This window comes from Pseudonaja textilis, chromosome 3 (assembly GCF_049901715.1).
Source record: "Pseudonaja textilis isolate UNSWEBS1 chromosome 3, rPseTex1.2, whole genome shotgun sequence".
Lineage (NCBI taxonomy): Eukaryota > Metazoa > Chordata > Lepidosauria > Squamata > Elapidae > Pseudonaja > Pseudonaja textilis.
Window position 1 is genome coordinate 50292529 of NC_141992.1, and position 18491 is coordinate 50311019.

At 35.9% G+C, this 18491-nt stretch overlaps 1 protein-coding gene across 2 annotated transcripts in view; it reads left to right on the forward strand.

The window, feature by feature from the left end:
• C3H6orf89 (chromosome 3 C6orf89 homolog) overlaps positions 1-18491 on the forward strand; it is a 28501-nt gene that overhangs the window by 1088 nt on the left and 8922 nt on the right. For both annotated transcript variants that reach the window (XM_026716951.2, XM_026716952.2), the window contains exons 2-5: positions 2268-2474; positions 3334-3499; positions 16064-16215; positions 16314-16453. In XM_026716951.2, the coding sequence (XP_026572736.1) occupies positions 2286-2474; positions 3334-3499; positions 16064-16215; positions 16314-16453 (647 nt within the window). In that variant the 5' untranslated portion in view covers positions 2268-2285. The remainder of the gene's footprint in view (positions 1-2267; positions 2475-3333; positions 3500-16063; positions 16216-16313; positions 16454-18491) is intronic.

Genomic DNA, 18491 nt, shown 5'->3' on the forward strand with positions numbered 1-18491 from the left:
CTTTTGCCTAATTTTGGCAAGGGGTCAGTATAGTCAACAGTGTGTCTGTGTGTCTGTGTATATACCTATTGTGTACTATTTACCACAAGGAGAAGTTAAGTGCCTGAGTTTTATTGTGAAATAAGAAAGCGATGTAATATTAAATGCTCTAAGTATGTCTTCTAAGATCTATATCTGTCAGAGGGAGTTGGCATCTAAAGCATTTCAGTTCTCACTGCTGAATTGCAGGAACAGTAGACATGTATGTGAGTGATTTTGGCTGGTTTTAGGACACATGTGAGTGGTACAAGATAGCAATTCAACAATAGTGGATAGAGTCTAAAACTGCATGCATATATAACAGGGCTGAATAACCCACAAACAACCTGAGAGCTGCTTGCCATCCCCAGCACTCTGTTTGCAACCCTAGAACACCTGACTATCATGACACTGAAATCCAGCCATATAGTTTTCATTCATCTGTGGGTTTTACGTGTGGGAATAGGAGCATAATCCTCAGTGAGGCAAAGCCTCTGTGGGACCTGATGATAGCTCAGGAGGCCGAGTTGTATCTCCAGTCCAAAAAAAATTGTCCCCTCCTGTCTCATAGTCTTCATTTTTCTATTCCAGCATTTGCTGTGGTGCTCAGAGCCTGTTACAGAAGCTGAATAAAGTGAAGCTCATTTTTTTTCTTTTATTATTTTTCAGTGTTTTAAGTAAGCAACATGGTTGCAACAAAAGTCTATCATTTTATTAAATTTATCTCCCATCTTTCATTCAAGACCTTAAGATATATATAATATTCTCTCCTATTTCCCCCACAACAACCACTCATTGTGCATTTTGCAGAAATGATTGCTATTAACTATTTAGAAAACAATTTTGTTTCATTAGACATTTGCATAGGAAAGGTTAGAGGAAATATATAGTCTTGTGGACCAACCTCAAGCCAAGTGGTGTATACGTACTTATTTTTTACTCCCCTGCCATATCTGAAACACCTTTCAGAGTTCAATACATTTGTACTATAAGTGATGCTTGAATATATATCCACATAAAACATTGCTCCTGTTGTAATGTTTTTACCTCAGAAAACAATCACACTAGCAGAAGTCATATGTCATGCCTATGTTATTTGATACTCATAAATAGCACAATGAAGAAAATATTGTATTAATGCATTTTGTAAAAGTAAATAGAACTTGGCAAAAGCATGTGGAATTTTACTCCTCTGTGCATTTCCCTTTCATTGGGAATTACGCTGGTGTTGATTATTTGTACAAATGCTTGGTGCAACTGGGGTAGATGTCTGCCTCTTCTCTACTCAGCATTCATAAAGGTAAGGTTAGAAGATTAAAACAATGATGAAAACATTATTTTCAAATAATAATGTTGCATATATTAGCATAGTGTTCCCTCCTGTTTATCTCTTAATGAAAAGGCACTTTTGGTCTTTTCCCTTTCATAGAAATAGTGTTATTTTACTCCAGTGCATGATTGCATGGCGTTATCAGACACCAGGACCTTGAAGAGTCCTTTAAGAAGGATTCAATGTTCTAAATATTTGCTCTTCTCCGAAAACATGTTATCAGATTTTCTGTTGTGCAAGTATGGGCTGCTCTTGGTATTATATTGCTGAGTACTGTACCATAAATAGAGCAGTATCTCATGGTAAAAGAAACAGTGACTGTGTTGTAGTAAATGGCACTTCGTTTGAAACATTTTGTGTATAATATAAAGAAATTTTCTTCATTTTCATGGTTTGAGTATTCATTGACTCAATATAGTGTAGATCATATCTGTATCTGTTAAGTTACAAGCACATAAACTATTGCTTTTGCAATAGTGAAATTGCTTTGCATTCTGAAGTTCTGACTCCTACATTTCATTATTTCTTTGTTGTGTTTGATAAAGTAGGACAACATCCAATTTATGTTCTTTGTCAACTATTATTCATAGGCATGAAATAGTTGCAGTACTTCTCCAGAAACTTTAGAGAGTTACAGTAATTCTTGATCTGCCAATTCTGTTTGGTATAAACAAAAGGGAACACACAAGTGTTGCTTGATGGTATCTGTTTGTGGTTGACTGAGATGAATAAAATCACTTTATTCCAAGAATCTAAATGCTGATGCCTTGATTCCATTAATTATATATTTGAATGAACTAGACTTGCCTCTCGCACAGCCAGATTGACAGGCATACTAGAAAAAACCTACTGTCTTCTTCTGTCACCTTCCTTGAGGCACTGGAATAGTTTTTTAATTGTGTTGAATTTTCCCTAATAGGATTTTTCATCAGAGGACATGGAGCTTTCGACTAGTGAACTCAGCATTTATGATAAACTTTCAGAGACTATTGACTTGGTGAGACAGACAGGTTACCAGTGTGGTATGTCCGAAAAGGCCATTGAGAAATTCATCAAACAACTCTTAGAAAAAAATGAACCACAAAGGGGACCACCACGCTTTCCCCTATTAATGGTTCTCTATAAGGTAATACAATTTTGGATTCTCCATGTTTTTGAAGAAAGCGTACAAGTAGTCCTTGACTTATGACCACAATTAAGCCCAGATTTTAATTGAGAAATTTGCTAAGGGAGTTTTTCCATTTTACGACTTTTCTTGGCATATTTGTTAAGTGAATCACTGCAGTTGTTAATAACACTTTTGTTAAGTGAATTTGGCTTCCCCCTTGACTTTGCTTGTCAGAAGGTCACAAAACGCGATCACATGACCCCGCAACCATCATATATATGAAACAATTGCCAAGCATCCAAATGTAAACCACATGACTATGGATATGCTACAACAGTCGTAAGTGTGAAAAAGGGTCATAAGTCACTTTTTTGGTGACGTAACTTTGGTCACTAAGCAAACTGTTGTAAGTTGAGGACCACTTGTACTGCAATTTGAAATGAAATGTCTGTAGATCTGATTAGATCCATGGTTCTTAGATTTTAATGTTTAATTTATTAGTGACTTGTTAATATCAGAGAGTATCTCAAAAGTTGTGGATTTCACAGGTAAAATGAGTAGCAAAGGCAAAGTTGTTTTTTTGATACACAATGTGCTCCTGCCATTGAAGCTTGCAGTCAACTTGCCAGGAGAAATCTGGGTGGTAAGCCAAAGTGCTGACCCTACTGATCAGGTTTGAAAATAAACAAGGCAACAGACCAAATGACCCTCCTCTAAATTACACTTATGCCATAATGTGACCCCTGAGCCACAGTTTGAGAATCTCTCAGATAAAAATTTACATCAACAGTCATTTGTGCTATCGTGCTTATTGTATGGGAGAAATGTTAGATGGAATTAGTAATACTAATAATCTTATTCTTTTCTTCTCTTGCAGGGATTGGTTACTCTGGGAGTAGTTTTACTAACGGCATATTTCATGATCCAGCCTTATACACTTTCACCATCTGAAAACACACTCACCAAAACCCATCCGTGGGGTTCCCTCTTTTATCATATCCGGTTGCTGCCATTACCCATTACCAAGAAATACATGCTGGAGAGTAAGGAAATTATCCAAGCATTTATTTCATCATTAAATTAAAACAGCTGGGTGCTTTACGTATGATAAATGCAGATGACATAAAAATCGCTATTCAGTTCTTTATTTTTAGAATAACAATACATTCTGCTTTTTGTGAAAAGAAAAGTCAAATCTTCTTGAAGTAAACACTTCTTGGTTCCACTCTTATTTTTGTAACAAAACTTAACAAATTAGCCAGTGGTGGGATTCAATTTTTTTTTTACTACCGGTTCTGTGGGTGTGGCTTGGTGGGTGTGGCAGGGGAAGGATACTATAAAATCTTCACTCCCATCCCACTCCAGGGGAAGGATACTGTAAAATCCCCATTCTTTCTCCAGCCCACAAACCTACTTTCCAGCCCTGTTCTCCTGTGCAGGGCAACAAAAGAAGACCCAGCCGATCAGCTGGGACTCGGGAGTCAGAGGAGAGGTGGGGGCAGGGCCAGTCAGGGGTGGTATTCTGAACTACTCAAAATTTCTGCTACTGGTTCTCTAGAACTGGCCAGAACCTGCTGAATATCACCTCTGAAATTAGCTCTAGTGATGATATTCTGATGCTTTGTGCACTAAATAGCATGTCAATCTATTAAGGTATTTTTCCTTATGCTAAAACTATTTTCTTATTGATCTTAAAAGGCTCATTTTGAAGATTTATACATTTAAGTGCTTTGACTCATTGATCAGTAACTAGATTAATTCAGTTTTGCATTTTTGAAGAATGAAACCTAACCTGCTATCACTGAAATCTTGTATAATGAATTTGTATCTCTTAAAACCTATGCAGAATTATACTTATGCCATTTCTGATACAGTTTATACAAGATGTTTTAGAACATCTTTAATTTTTAAAAGGTTAAATTTCTAATGTTTTGTACTCAGCCTTTATTTATTCAAAGTCTTGAAAGACTTGATTTGGTAGTTACTTTATTTCCCACTTTTCCTGTAATCTGTTGCTCTCTAGCCTACTTCAAAGCACAATTCCTATTTTTTTTCTTGATGGGTGTCACTATGAGAGACTAGCAATAGCAGCTTTTCCCAACATGTTTTACTCATTACACTTAAAAAAATTACTTTGGCACGTCTGCTCACAGCTTTAACAAATAGAAGAAAAATACAGTGATTTTCCCAGCAATTTTATGATGCTTTCAAGTCAAGGAAAACTTGGTTTTTCACCATTTTTGTTTATACATATGGGTGAAATATGTGATCATTGTTGTAACTTTATAGTATTACTGTTTACTAAGACATATAAAAAGGTTAATCTGGGAGAGCTGATGTGACATTTACCACTTGGCAAAATTTTGTTTGCACTTGGACTGTGAGAATTAAGTCAAAGGATCCAGAAAGAGAATCTGTCCAAGAAGCAATTAATTGCACAGGGGAGTGGGTGATTTACTTTCATTAATTGAAATATACAAGGAAGGCACTGTTAAAAAAAACTTGGAATAAATTAGTCAACAGTTTTCCTTTCTTAGAAAGTCATAACACTGATACAATAAGCAACTAAGGTGTAAGACAAACATGGGTAAAAAAACTGTCTGAATTGAACATTTGAGAAGTCATTACCACTGAAATGCCTTCTCGATTAGGATAAATAGAAACATCATTTTAGAATGTTGCATTCACACATAATCAGGGAAAAATATTCCTAGGAATTGGCTACTTAAATAATGATAAGTTAATGATAAAAATAAACAGAAGATTCTTGCTCTTAGTGATTCATTTAATAGAATTAAATTCCTAGGAAAATATTTCTAGAATATTGGGTATTTAAATAATGATAAATGAATGATAAACAGAAGTATCTTGCTCTTAGTGATTCATTTATTAGGATTATGTTCTATGTATCACAGTGTCATTTCTATGGACTGTTGGATGTTCATAGCAATAAAAAAAATAAAGACCAATAAACATAGCCTAAGAGCTTGCTCTAGAAAACATAGCCTAGTTTCTATTTCTGGAGCAGCTCTCTAAAAGTATCGAACATGAATGAGTCCAAATCACCTCTGTCTTTAAAGGGGAGATTATTTGGTACATGAAAACAGAAAAATTGAACTTACACTACACAGTTCCAGCTGTTTACTTAGAAAGGTAGGGTGTATCTGGAATTTCATAGAAGAAGCTGTTAAAAGGGCAACTATGTTATATTGTTTCATTCTGTTTTGTCTGCTGTTGATTGGTGGTATTGTGGTCAGTGATTATAATAAAGAATTGAACTGAAGTAAAAAAGCAATTTTGAGGGGGGGAAAGGACAGTTTGAAAAAAATGTAAGACTTTTCTGCTTGAAGGGACAGGACCTGCCTATCACTTTTCATTCAAGCAGTTTATAACACTCAGGTTCCGTTACCCATGTTACTGTATATGCCATTTAAAATATAATTTTTTAAAAAATATATGCCATTTAAAATATAATTTTATTTTACCATGTCTTGGAAGGAAGTCTTTTTTTTGTTGTTCATTGGGACATAATGTTAGTAGCATGTCAAGAATTGCAGCCCAAATTTACTATTCTTTCAAATAACTTGTGTTTTGATTAGAAATCATTTCTCTTCTCCCCACCCCCCCGCCCCCACCCCCAAATATTGTTATGTGAGAAGTGAGACCAGGGATGGTGCATAATTCTGTAAGTTAAAGGACATTTTTCAGGTTGTCTCAAGGGTTAACTCACTCCATATTGAACAGCATTCTTACCATAGGCATATGCAGCTCTTTGTCTTTGTTATCTGAATAATTTCCTTCTAAAGTGTGATAGAATACATAGTGATACAAATAAATAGAGGTTAATAGAGAAAAATCTGCTGCCTCAGCTTTTCATAGATGTTTTTTGGTTCTCTGCCACAAATCATTTCATTTATGTATAAAATTTATTGGCTGCCTATCTTATCCTAAGGTAACTCTGGGAAGCTTACAGTTACATTTAAGTTAGAACATAAACAGTTAAAATCAAACATTAAAACCAAAGACACATTGGGTGGGGGGGTTAAGGGAAGATGGGATCAATCAGCCACCTCCATTGTGCTGTTCCCCCACTGTCAAAGTTTCCTGTTGTCCATCACCAAGATACTTTCACAAAGACCAGAGTGTTTTAACTCTGTTCGAAGCAAAAATCAAGAACATGGGGTTATAACCTCAAACTGACGGGAGAGAAATTCAAAAGTAAGTTAGAAAGCATTATTTCACAGAAAGAATAGTAGAAGCTTGGAACCAACTTCCAGCAGAGGTAGTGGGTCTGTAACTGAGTTTGAGCATGCTTGGGATAAACATATCCATCATCTGACAAAAATTAAAAAGATAATAATTAAATTAAAATAATTAAAATATATAAATTAATAAAAGAAAAAATATATTCAAAGGGCAGATTTGATAGATTACTAGATCTTTTACATGTTTCTGTGAAATGGAGATTAAATTATTGTTTTCTGTTTTCATACCATGAGCTTCTCAGAAGTTTCTTTAGAAATTAGCATTATGTGGAGATATTGCAATCATCTTTGAAAGAAACTGCATGTGAGAAGTCATTTTACACCTACCACAAACGCTGTTGTTTTCTTGCCATTAATATTTGGGTTGTGATCAAGCTAGAAAAAAAGGCAAGATTGTGTAATGCCTGAAATGGGAGCTCCCTTAGCCCTAATTTTAATTTGTTATACTCTTATTGTCTTTGAATAATCCATCAAAAGTGTTGAAAGCTCAGTGGTCTGCAATCAAAAATGTGTGTCATCATCCAAAACTGCTTATAAAAAGCATAGTTGATCTAATTCATTCAAGGTGTCAGAACCAGAACTACAACTTGTCCTTCAGTTCTTTCTTGTTTCTGGGGGTAAAGGCCCATCCTTCCATCATATTTAAATATATTTCAGATATATTTAAGTAATGTATACAGTATATTGCTAATTTTATAAATCCTAAAGAGAAGGAGATTTGTTTGAGGGCTTAATTTAAACTTTAAAATATGAAGACTGACTCTGGAGTTTGAACATGTCCCTTAAGAACATATGCCAGCAATATCTTTGAATTGCTCTGATACAACTGAGAATTAATTATGTATTTTGACGGGTATGCACCTGCCTCAATGAAATTGTTTGGAAAATGTGGAACAGGAATTGTCAGGTGAAAAATAACTTTGGCTCCTAACAAAAGAGGTTCAGATATTTTTAGAGGCATCTGATTTTAAAGGATGTGGTAAAGTGCCAATGAAGCATTTAGGTTGGCTCACAAGCAGAGTTCCTTGTGGGCAGTGAGCTGTAATGAAATCTGAAGTATTGTGGTGTGAGAGGAGTTAAGAGTGGTTTTTGTTTTTGTTTGTTTTTGCTCTTTTTTTGCTTTTTTGTTTTGCATTTCAGAACCTTTAAACAATACTTACAGACCCTAATTTATGAACAAGGGTGGAGTCAGTATCCATTCCATCCCTGGAAAAGTTTGCAGCAATAATCTCTTTCTTTGGCAGCTGCCTTTAGCCTTAGGTGTTTGACTTTCAGCCAGTTTCCAGGGCCTTTTCCTATTTAATCCATTTGGATGATCTCAATTAGGGCTGCTCTAGAGCATGCACAGAGATTCCCATTGCAAATGAATACGTTCTTTCAAAGACCCACCAGGAAATAATATTGTCCCAAGGGGATATTGTCCTCTTGCATAATCCAGCTGCAGCATCCTTCCACCACACCGGTGTGAACTGTAGCCCAGTGCCTCAGAGCTATCATCAGGGTTTTAAATGCTGCCAAACATGCTGACTTTTATTGTAAACAGCCCTTATTATTATAATCTGGAACCTAATAGACACATATGTTGGGATAGTTTTTCATGGACAGTCTGCCCTTTTAAAGATGGGCGGTGCAAGTTCTTTTTAACATACTTTGGCAGTTGTTCAGCAGGAGAATTGTTTGCTTGTAATTTCCGACAGCAGAAACATTGTGGGTACCTGGAAAGCTGAAAGCTCTTCTTTTTTGCATTTAGGATCGTTTACTTTTTTTATCAGGTTTATAGATGGTTCTACATGAGTGATTCTTTGGAACACTGTTCAGCTTATACTAAAATAAGGATTGCTGTGTGGTGTTTAGTTCAGATGAGACTTACTCTAAAATTTCTTGCAGTTTTGTAATCACCACTTGAACATTCTGTAATAGTTTATTAAGCTGTTCTTCACCATTTCACAAGTTTCCTTTTGTAGTTAGGATTTGCAACATTCTAGATCACTATGAAAAATAGCTTAAGACATGGGTGCGCGTGGTCACAGCGTCGTCATGTGGCTTATTGTGACTTTTTCCCCCTTGGCTAAACCGGGCATGGGTGTGGTCTATGTGATGCATCTGGCCTGTGGGCCGCAACTTTGACTCCCCCTGGCTTAAGATACGGTTTCTGAAAAGTAAGGCAAATCTACTCTCTTTAAAGTGATTACAGTCCTTCTGTATTCTTTTGTTGCCCTTTGCTGATGTACCTGTTCCAAATTTAGGGGTTAAAATAACTCTATTCTGACCATAAAAGGAAGGTTTTTTTAGATATGAATTCATGAAGTATTGTTGCTGATTTTGGCATGGAAATGAGTAGGTTTGCCAGTCTAAGGAACGAAGTTCTCCTTCATACATTGCTTCAGAAATAGTATCTAAAAGACATCTGTGTGGCAAAAAAGAAAAGGAAAAAAAAGCCATTTTGCATCTAGTTTGCAGTGAACCAACTGCAAACTGCTGTGACTGCTGTTCTTACCAGCTGAGGTGATTTGAGGCTAACAGCACCAAACCCTTATGACTTTCGAAACTGAGTTTTAAGAATGTTGTGGTTTTAATTAACTCCTCATGTCTGGCCTTATGTATTGAATTTCTAGCCTTTGTCTAAAATTTTAAGAGCTTAAAGCAAAAATGGAGCCTGAGAGAGTTTGTAGAAATTATTAAACCTATAATGTGTTTTTATTGTGTTACTAAATAACATAAAAGTTAGTCTCTGCTATAGCTACTAAATGACTTCAACACCCTGTTCATCAGAGATGGCAATCCCAGGAGCATCAAATTCAACTGTTGATTCCTGTCTTTGTTTACATTCTGCCCTTAACAGTGGCAATGAATATGTTTAAATAATAAGGTTTAAATTTTATGACCAAAGTATTTATCTATTTGTGTGTGTGTGTGTGTGTATGTATGTATGTATGGTATTCAGCTTTGTTCGGGTATTTTCCCACGTTATTATAGTTGTGCTTTTAAAGCTGTAGCAACGTTTTGGCAGAATCTCATCTGCCATCATCAAGCTTCTGTATAGTGTTCGTCTTTGAGTCAGACTTTCACAGCCGTTTCTGTTTTAAATTTGGTGCTAGCCAACTGTTAGAATGTTTTTTTCTTCATCCTGATTGGTTGGGAGTCTTGGTCTGTGTTTATTGGTCATGGAGTTTGCTGTGTTCTGCTTGATTTATCTTCTGTCTGTTTTGTAACGTTTTTTTGTCTTGATTGGCTGGCAACATTGTGTTTCCTATATTGGAGGCTTTTAGTGCGGCTTGGCTTCAACTAAACGGATGGCTATCATTTATTAGGAAGCTAGGTTTCATCTGGGTACCTGGTTGGGGTGGGTATGAGCTGGAGGTGTGTGGGGGAGTCTGTTTGTGCCCAGGTGTTTGCTTGGATTGTGGCGTGGAGATTTTTTTGTTTGTGAGTGCAGGCTTCCAGATAATTGACAGTCTGGTAGAGTCATCTCTTCTATTCATGCTTTCAGGTCTTTTTTCTGTGGATTCTCTGATAATTCTGTAGTTGGGGTTTTCTATAGTGGCGAGGGTTTTGGTGCCATTGAAGTTGATGCTATGGCCTGTGGCTTTCATGTGTTGGACTAGTGAGGAAGTGTGTTCCAGCTTTTTTACTGCATTTTTGTGTTCATCCAGGCGGGTACTTATTCTTCTATTAGTCTGTCCGATGTATGTGGCAGGGCATGATGTGCAGGGGACTTCATATATGCCTTGGTTTTCCAGGTCAATTTTATCTTTGGGGTTTCTTAGGATGGCTGCTATTTTTCTGTCTGTTTTGAAGGCAGTCTTGATGTGATGTCTGTGTAGTATCTTACTGATTTTGTCTGTAATACCTCTTATGTAGGGTAGGACAGCTGTTCTGGAGGCTCTGTGTATCCTTATGGCACTCAGCAGATCTTGGCTGTTCTAAAAAAACTAAGCTTAGTAGGACCTCCCTGCCCAGGAGCTGAGTTGACCTAGAGAGAGTCTCTCCTGTTTATACTGTCTTAGTGTATCCCTGTGCTGCATTTGTTCAACAACATACATGGGGAATATTGGTTCTCTTTTCTAGCAGCAAATGTTTCTTCTCTGGAAGTAAGAAAACAATTTGGCATGGAAAGACCCTCTGCAGCATAACATTTGCACCTAGTCATGCCAAGAAAAAGTGTGGACTATTACTGAAGCTGTGCTGGGTGGGATACATATTACAGTTCCTGCTGCTTGGGTGATTGAACTGTGAGCCAATCTTTGAAAAATATGTGGTGTAATCATGGAATTATTGGGCTTACTCAGTTCCTAATGTACAGAAAAATTCTAAAGTTGACTATACTTGAGCAAATGTGTAGCAAGATGTAAGCCATGTGGAATTACATTGGTTTAGAATGAATTTTATTGCTGTCATAAGAGCATTTGTCTAGGAATTGTACAGAATTACCAGTTACGCCTTGTTTAGTAACATTTTTATCTGGTCCAGGGCAAGGGTCTCTAAACTTGGCAACTTTAAGAGTTGTAGATTTGTAGATTTCTAGACATGCTGGGTGGAAAATTCTGGGCATTGACATCCACAAGTCTTGGAAGTTGCCAAGTTTGGAGACTCCTGGCCTAGGGGCAAAACCCACCACATTTAGACCTACCTCAATCAGAGACCTTGAGTAGGTGGATGTTTCAGTGGTTCCTGTTAAAGTATAAGCGTTTCTCACATATTTGAATTTCATTCAATTTTTGAAATAATTTTTTATTGTAATACAGTGTGAGAAATGTTAGAACAAAATCCACTGAAAATATGTTTAATATATAATAAAATCATAACATTGTACAGGACAGGGCTATTTAAAACAACGTCCCAACTTCCTGCTTTTTCCAGGAATCCAAATTAAAATATCCCTAACAAATGGCTGGTTACTACCCAACTGAACATATCTTTGAATACAATAATTAGTTCCATTGTTAAGTTGTTAATATTCAGAAATTTTACTATTCACTTGAAAATTGCATCCTGTAGTTTAAATCCATTCTTTCCTGTCTGGCACATTGGATATTTTAAATTTGTGAACAAAAAGTTACATATATAAAATAAAACAAAATAGAAATTAAAAAGGGTAGAAGAGAAAAAGAAAATGATAAAACAAAGAAGTAAAAAATGAAATTGATGAATATGAAACAAAAAGTTCAGTTCAGCAGATTAAACCATTTAACATGCGGAGTAGTTTTGATCAAAATTTGCATAAAAACCCAGTTGATTAAAAAAATCCAGTTTATATATAGAAACACGTAAAATCATATGAACGTATATCTTCAGTCTGGATTCAAATCCAGTATAGCAGGGTCAGAAAAAAACTTCATTTTTTTAATGCCAGACCATACACAATCCAGTTCTTCATAATATATTTCATTTATATAATTCAACAATGTATTCACATTTTTACCTCTGAATTATCGTGGCACCACGTTGATAACTTTATGGATGGTAAATCAAGGTCCCAGGATAGGAGTCACTGTGTCCTTCATAATATTCTTTGAGGATACTGAACTGAAAGCCAATATTTGTTAAACATGTTTAAGTAATTGCACCTTAAGATGACAGGATACAAATGTAATATTATTTAAAGTTAATTATCCAATTTTTTTAAAATGAGGTATTCCAGTTCATTGTTTAAGGTTTCTTGCAAGTTTTCAGTTTTCTATTTCTATCTTGTTCAGACATTTGAATTGTCATAAAAATTAATTGTGACTTTGGAAAACCTCGGATCTTTTCCAGTTATATTGTTAATTTCATGTTAAGAATTTAGAACATTTGCATGTTGTTAATGTACCAGTCTGACACTGGAAGCTTGAAAAAAATTAAATTTGAAATATTTTGCCATTCAGCTGTTATTTAAAAAATCTACTCAAAGATTCATATGTATTCTTAGATTCCTATTAACTCTCCCTGTTCTTTTGCATCCTGGAATCTACCGTAAGTGCCTCACATTCCTCTTACACTCTCAGATTCTTCAGCAGGAAGCTGTCACCTAATCAGCCATAGGCATCTTTTCAGGAAATGAGCTTTTTACACTTCACAATACAGCAAAAGGTCTCTTGGAACACATTCTTCTCTTTTATCCTTAGTGAACTGCTCTCACAACCTTTTTATTTTTCACATTTTCTTGCTTAGTAGGATATAATTATATGAAATTTTATTTAAATAATCAAAATATGTATATCGTACTTTTCTACATTGTTTATTGGGAGTCCTGAAGTCGCACATACAAGACGTTACAAGCAAAATTAATTAAAAAAACAAATATCAACAAAACTTAAATCTCCATTGACATAGTCCAATCTCCAATGAACAGAACTAGCTAGAAAGTAATAGAGGGGAGTGGAAATTTGTCTCAAGTGGACAATTGAAACAAAACATTTGCTAGCATTGAAATGTCATGGAGAAAACCAATAATGTTCTGGAAATTCAGGTATGGAGGGAGGTAGATATAAATTTTACTTTGCTAAACCTCAGGAGTATATAAAAATGAAAGGTGTGCTTTGTAGAAACACAGTCCAGGTAATATAGAATGGAGTATTTAATTAGAGGATTAATAAGAGTATTTAATATTTAAATACTCTAGAACAGGGGCTCCCCAACCCCAGGCCTTGAGCTGTTTGGAACTGGGCCACGGAAGTGGTGGTGGGCGCATGCTTGTTTGGAACCAACCCCTCTCCTACCTCTCCAGTTCGCAAAGCTGGAAAGATTGGAGAATTCTACTCTACAGAGTAGAGCTGTGGTGGAGCCGTGATTAGAATGCAATATTGCAGGCTAATTTTGCTGATGCTAGGAGTTTAATTCTGACAAGTGAAGATTGACTCACTTCAGTCCTTCCAAGGTTCGTAAAATGAGGACCAAGACTTTGGAAGGCAATATGCCTGACTCTGTAAACCTCTTAGAGAGGGCTGTAAAACATTATGAAGCAGTATATAAGTGCTTTTGCTTTTGCTATTTTATTTATCAGGTAAAGCTAGGTGGTTCTCTGAAGGATCAAGCAGGTTTATTATTCATCCTTTGTAGGGTACGTAAACAAGATTGGCTACAAGAGAGAGGATAAGGAAGGAAGTTGCTTTGGTAGCTACAGATGTTGTACAGAATGAAAAATGCTGTGATGACAAATCAAAATTGTACCCTAATCCCAATGAGGGATGCTAAATACTCAAAACATAGAGTGATGTTAAAGTCAGTAATGTCTAGACTGGGGGGGCAGGGGGGGAGAAGCTGTCTTTATCCATGGAGAATGTGCTTCTCTCACTTTTTGTCCTTCAAAGTCTAGACAAGGGTGGGAACCTGTGACCCTCCAGATGTTGCCGAGCTGCAACTTTTAGCTTTCCTCCTGTTGGCCAAGTTGATTGAGTCTATTGGAAATTAGACATCTGGAGGCTAAAGATACCCCACCCAGGCAAAGTTTGAAACTCATACGCTTAATCTAGAATGATGGAGAGAAAAGCCACAGTTTTAAAAACCCTGCCATGATCTTCAACTCCAATTGTTGGATAGAAAGTATATATATGAATGTGCTGATATTTTTGCAGATGTATGTTATACAACCAATAAGAAGAAGAATAAAAATCTGTAGCGGTTCAACAGTTGAGAATGATTGAACTTTACACAAAGCTGTAATTAATAGAATGAGGGGAAAAATCACTCTTTGTTGGTGGTCCTTTATCATCCCATGACTTCAGCCAAGAATAATTACTTTTCCAATTGTACATTTTAATGCTATATTTTAATCATAGCATGAAGCAATATTGATAGTTTTTTAGATATCTGCAAGCTGTTCATATACAAACCATGCTACACTGAAAACTGAAATCACTTTCGAGTGTCCCTGGGCAAAGTGATAATCTGAAAGGAATGCAGGAGTGTATTTGGAAAAATAGAAGAATAGTTTTATAAAGGTCTAATTCATTTCCCTTGTGTATTTCTGTAATTACATTTTCTTTGCCCAGACCATTATTTTTCTTCCCCATCTGCCCAAATTCTAACAAGGCCTTCCATTTCAACTACACTTTGGGGGAAGTTTGCCGCCTCTCAACAATAAAATTCAGACTATTTTAAAAAATAAATAAATGCCTGTTTTCAATTCTACTTGGCTATTATCCCAATAACAATAACTCTGAATTATCCAACTGAAATACGTAGTTTAAATTATAGCCAAACAAACTGAATAAAAATGTTGAAACACTTTTCAGAGTTTAACAGTTCAGAAACAATGTAGTGGTCTCTTTTATCATGGATTTTCACTGTTTGGTCCTAGCATGCACTTAAGACTGCAATAGAAATTGCAACAGAGACTGAAATTTGTCATAGAAGATAAGTCTTCACACTTGCTATCCATAGCCTTGCTAAATAGTTTTCCTAGTCTCTTTTTTTATTAAAGCTATGTATGATGAATAGGAAAGATACGTCTTTTTCAGAAAGGCTTAATGAAACTCTTTTGAAAAATATCATCTTTCAGAGAAATGCAAGGTTATGATCAGCTATCCTTTTGAAATAGTTTTAATGCATCTTTTCCAAACAAATCATATTATGATTGTTTTAGCATATATAACATCAATAATTCAGATTAACTAATGGGAAAGAATTAGTTATGATGTGAGAGAAGAAATCTTTCCCCAAAGAATAGTAGTCTTCTTTCCTCTCTCTTCTTAAATATAATTCTGGATATTAACAGTATCATCTTGCAAAAGGATAATAGATTTGAATAGGAAATAATTTTCCTAATATGCAAAGAGGTCTATGCTGAATGAGTTACTTAGGTACTCTGTTATTAACAAAACACTGGACCATTAAAAGATAAAACCTTATTTATCTCTGGTGGTTGTGCAGTATCACAACAAGGCCACTTGAGCTCAGCTGCTTTAGTCAAATGAAAGGATTTCCCAAAAGAATTGTTGCGTGTGGTAATTTCATTGTACTAGTGTAATGATTATTGTTCTAATTAAATTGATAAGGAATCACCGTAATGCCTAAATGTATTTGGCATGTAAACTACACTTTTCAGTTTTACACTTGATTATCAAATAGCAAGTATTTGTCTGTCTTAATCATGGATCCAACATTATCAGATGTTACCAAGTTCCAAGAGTTTCTGTAAAGTAGATTATGAGATATGACACTTGGGCTATTTCTGATGTGGCCCATATTGAGTTTAAAAGTTTTTTCCCTTCATGAATTAGCTTTGGATGGTTTCAGTAATCACTTGATATTCCGCAGCAGGTTTAGAAATGAACTGCTAATGATTGGAATTGGTTGCTATTTGCTTAAAATTGAAATTTTGAATGAAGTCCATACAGTTCTTTTCTCCTTCCTTTCCCAAAGGATGTCCAGAGTGGTGGAGCTTAGACTGTAGACGGAATATGTCTTTACCTGCCAAGTGTTCTTGCTGCTGCTCCATGAAAACTCTTGTTGCTCCAGTTGATATCAGGCAGTTATCAGGAAAAAACCTGCAAGGGCAGCCTCTCTTGATCAAGGTAACTTAATAGTATGGGGGGATCTGGCAGATGGGGTCCAACCACGTGGACACACGAAAAGACTTTTAATAAAAGCAATGCCATCCTTTTCTCATCAGACAGGACAGTATCGTTCTTATGCTGAAATGAAACATTTTCAGTCCCTCTACCCTGAATTGACAAATTTTGTGATACAAGAGGAGGCAGCTGAGTTATGGAGCAGCCCGCCCAAGCACCAACCTCCATTTCCTGTTTTCTGGTGAGTTTGAGCTGTTAGAGGTTCTCTGCCTCTCTAGAACTAGCTCAACAGTAGCCCCAGCTGACATTCAGTGACGCAACTTTCAGGAGCCCCGAAGAGCAAGGAGTAGGGATGAGGTGCAGCACTAGAAAAGAGGTATGGTTGCTATCCCCATACTTTTCTTTTTTATTCTTTGAATTATCTTTCTTGATTGAAATGGGGAAGTGGTCCTGTCAATATGCTGATTTTTTTTAAAAAGGGAATTGAATCACATACTAGTAGTAGGCTATGAAACTCAACAGAGCGATGGTTTCCTCTTATTCTGGAAAAATCTCATACTTTAGAGGCTAGACTAAGCCTATGTGGCCTAAGGCCTATGGGGTACTATATAATATATATCAATTGCTTTTTGATGTTTTGGATTAGACTGTGAAGCCTGTAAACTGCACTATGGCAGCATGCCCACCGATGGAGGAATATGGATCGTCTGTCTGTGTAGATTGAAGGCCGTGCAAAACTTTTGACCCATGTTTACAACATAGATCTCTGCTACCTTATCAATAGATTCCAGTAAACGTTTACTGCACTGTTTAAATGATTTCAGGATTCAAGTCCGTCCAAGAAATGCAAAAATTCCAGAAACTTTGAAAAAAAATCTTTACTTTTAAAAGGAATTTTTGGAGAAATTAAAATTTATGCAGTGCTTAATTCTTAATATCTGTTAATAACCCTGAAGTGAGGTTGTACAAAGTGTTCTGTGCATGGAACACCTGGTTTGGGATGATCTGTGGATAGACAAAATACACAAGATTTTGGATGCTTCTTCCGTACAGAATCCTGAACGGTGTTGTTTTATTCCAGCAGAAACTATAAAGTGACTACTAGATAAAAAGTGTTTTGTGTGTTCTGCTGTACTTTAACTGCTATGACTAGATGTTGTCTTTTCAAACAATTTTGAATTATAATAACTGGAAAGTTGCTATCATTGTTGTCATTTTGAAAATACTTCTTTGGATAACCTGTGAGTTGGTTGGTTGGTTATGTATTTATTTATTTTTATTTTTATGTTGCCGATCTTCTTTATAAGGTGAATCTGGGTAGCTTGCAGGTTATAAAACAAGTAAAAATAATTGAAAGATTAAAAGATTAAAACAACAGAGTTAAAATATTAGGACAGCTAAGAACCAGATGGGACATGGATGAGAAGTTCCTACACCATTAGTCAGATACTGAAAGTGCCATTAAAAAGAAAACATGTGGAGGAAAAAAAAGAGAAAGGAATCAAGATGCAGCATATGCATTTTGCCAGAAGAAATGTTATTTAATTGGTAGAGTTGTGTACTCTTAAAAATGATACGGAAAAATGTGCAGGACATCTACAAACAGCACCTGTCCAGGAGCCTGCAAAAAGATGTTACTGTTTTAAGAGTTGCTTTACTGAGTCAGTTATTTCAAGAGCATATTTCTTTCAATCTTGGAAAAGGACATGGCTTCTTTAGTTGATGGAAGGGGCTTGTGTGTGTGTGGTGTGTGTGTGAAGATGTGACCTGTGACTGTGTATGGCTGTCATATTTTTATTCCCCCCCTTTGTTCCCATATAAGACTAAAGAACTTTTTCCAAATTATTTGCAAATTGTGCAAAGAGCTATTAATTATTGGATTCCTATTGGCATTAGCAGGTTCAAAAATTATTATTTTAATTTTTTTTTGATGGGCTTTTGAAAACTGAAGTGTTAGCGGTACAAGCTTACATAATATTTCACAAGTTAGTATGTTTCTTGATTTCATATGATGGTTTTCAATCAGTGACCAATATCATTCTTAACATAATCACGTTATGTAGAATTTCAAATGACATATTCCAATCTTTCCTCCTCCTCACCTCCATTTTTTCTGAAAACAACAAAAAGTTCTCAAAAAAGGAAAAGGGATATTCCTTCTCTTAATTTCCATTTCCCCCCTATGGGTAAAATGCCCTTGAGTGAATTTATTTTATTGTTTCTGTTCTATGAAGTGTCCCTTTATATAGTTTATTGACCCAAAGCTGGAGTTTTTTTTT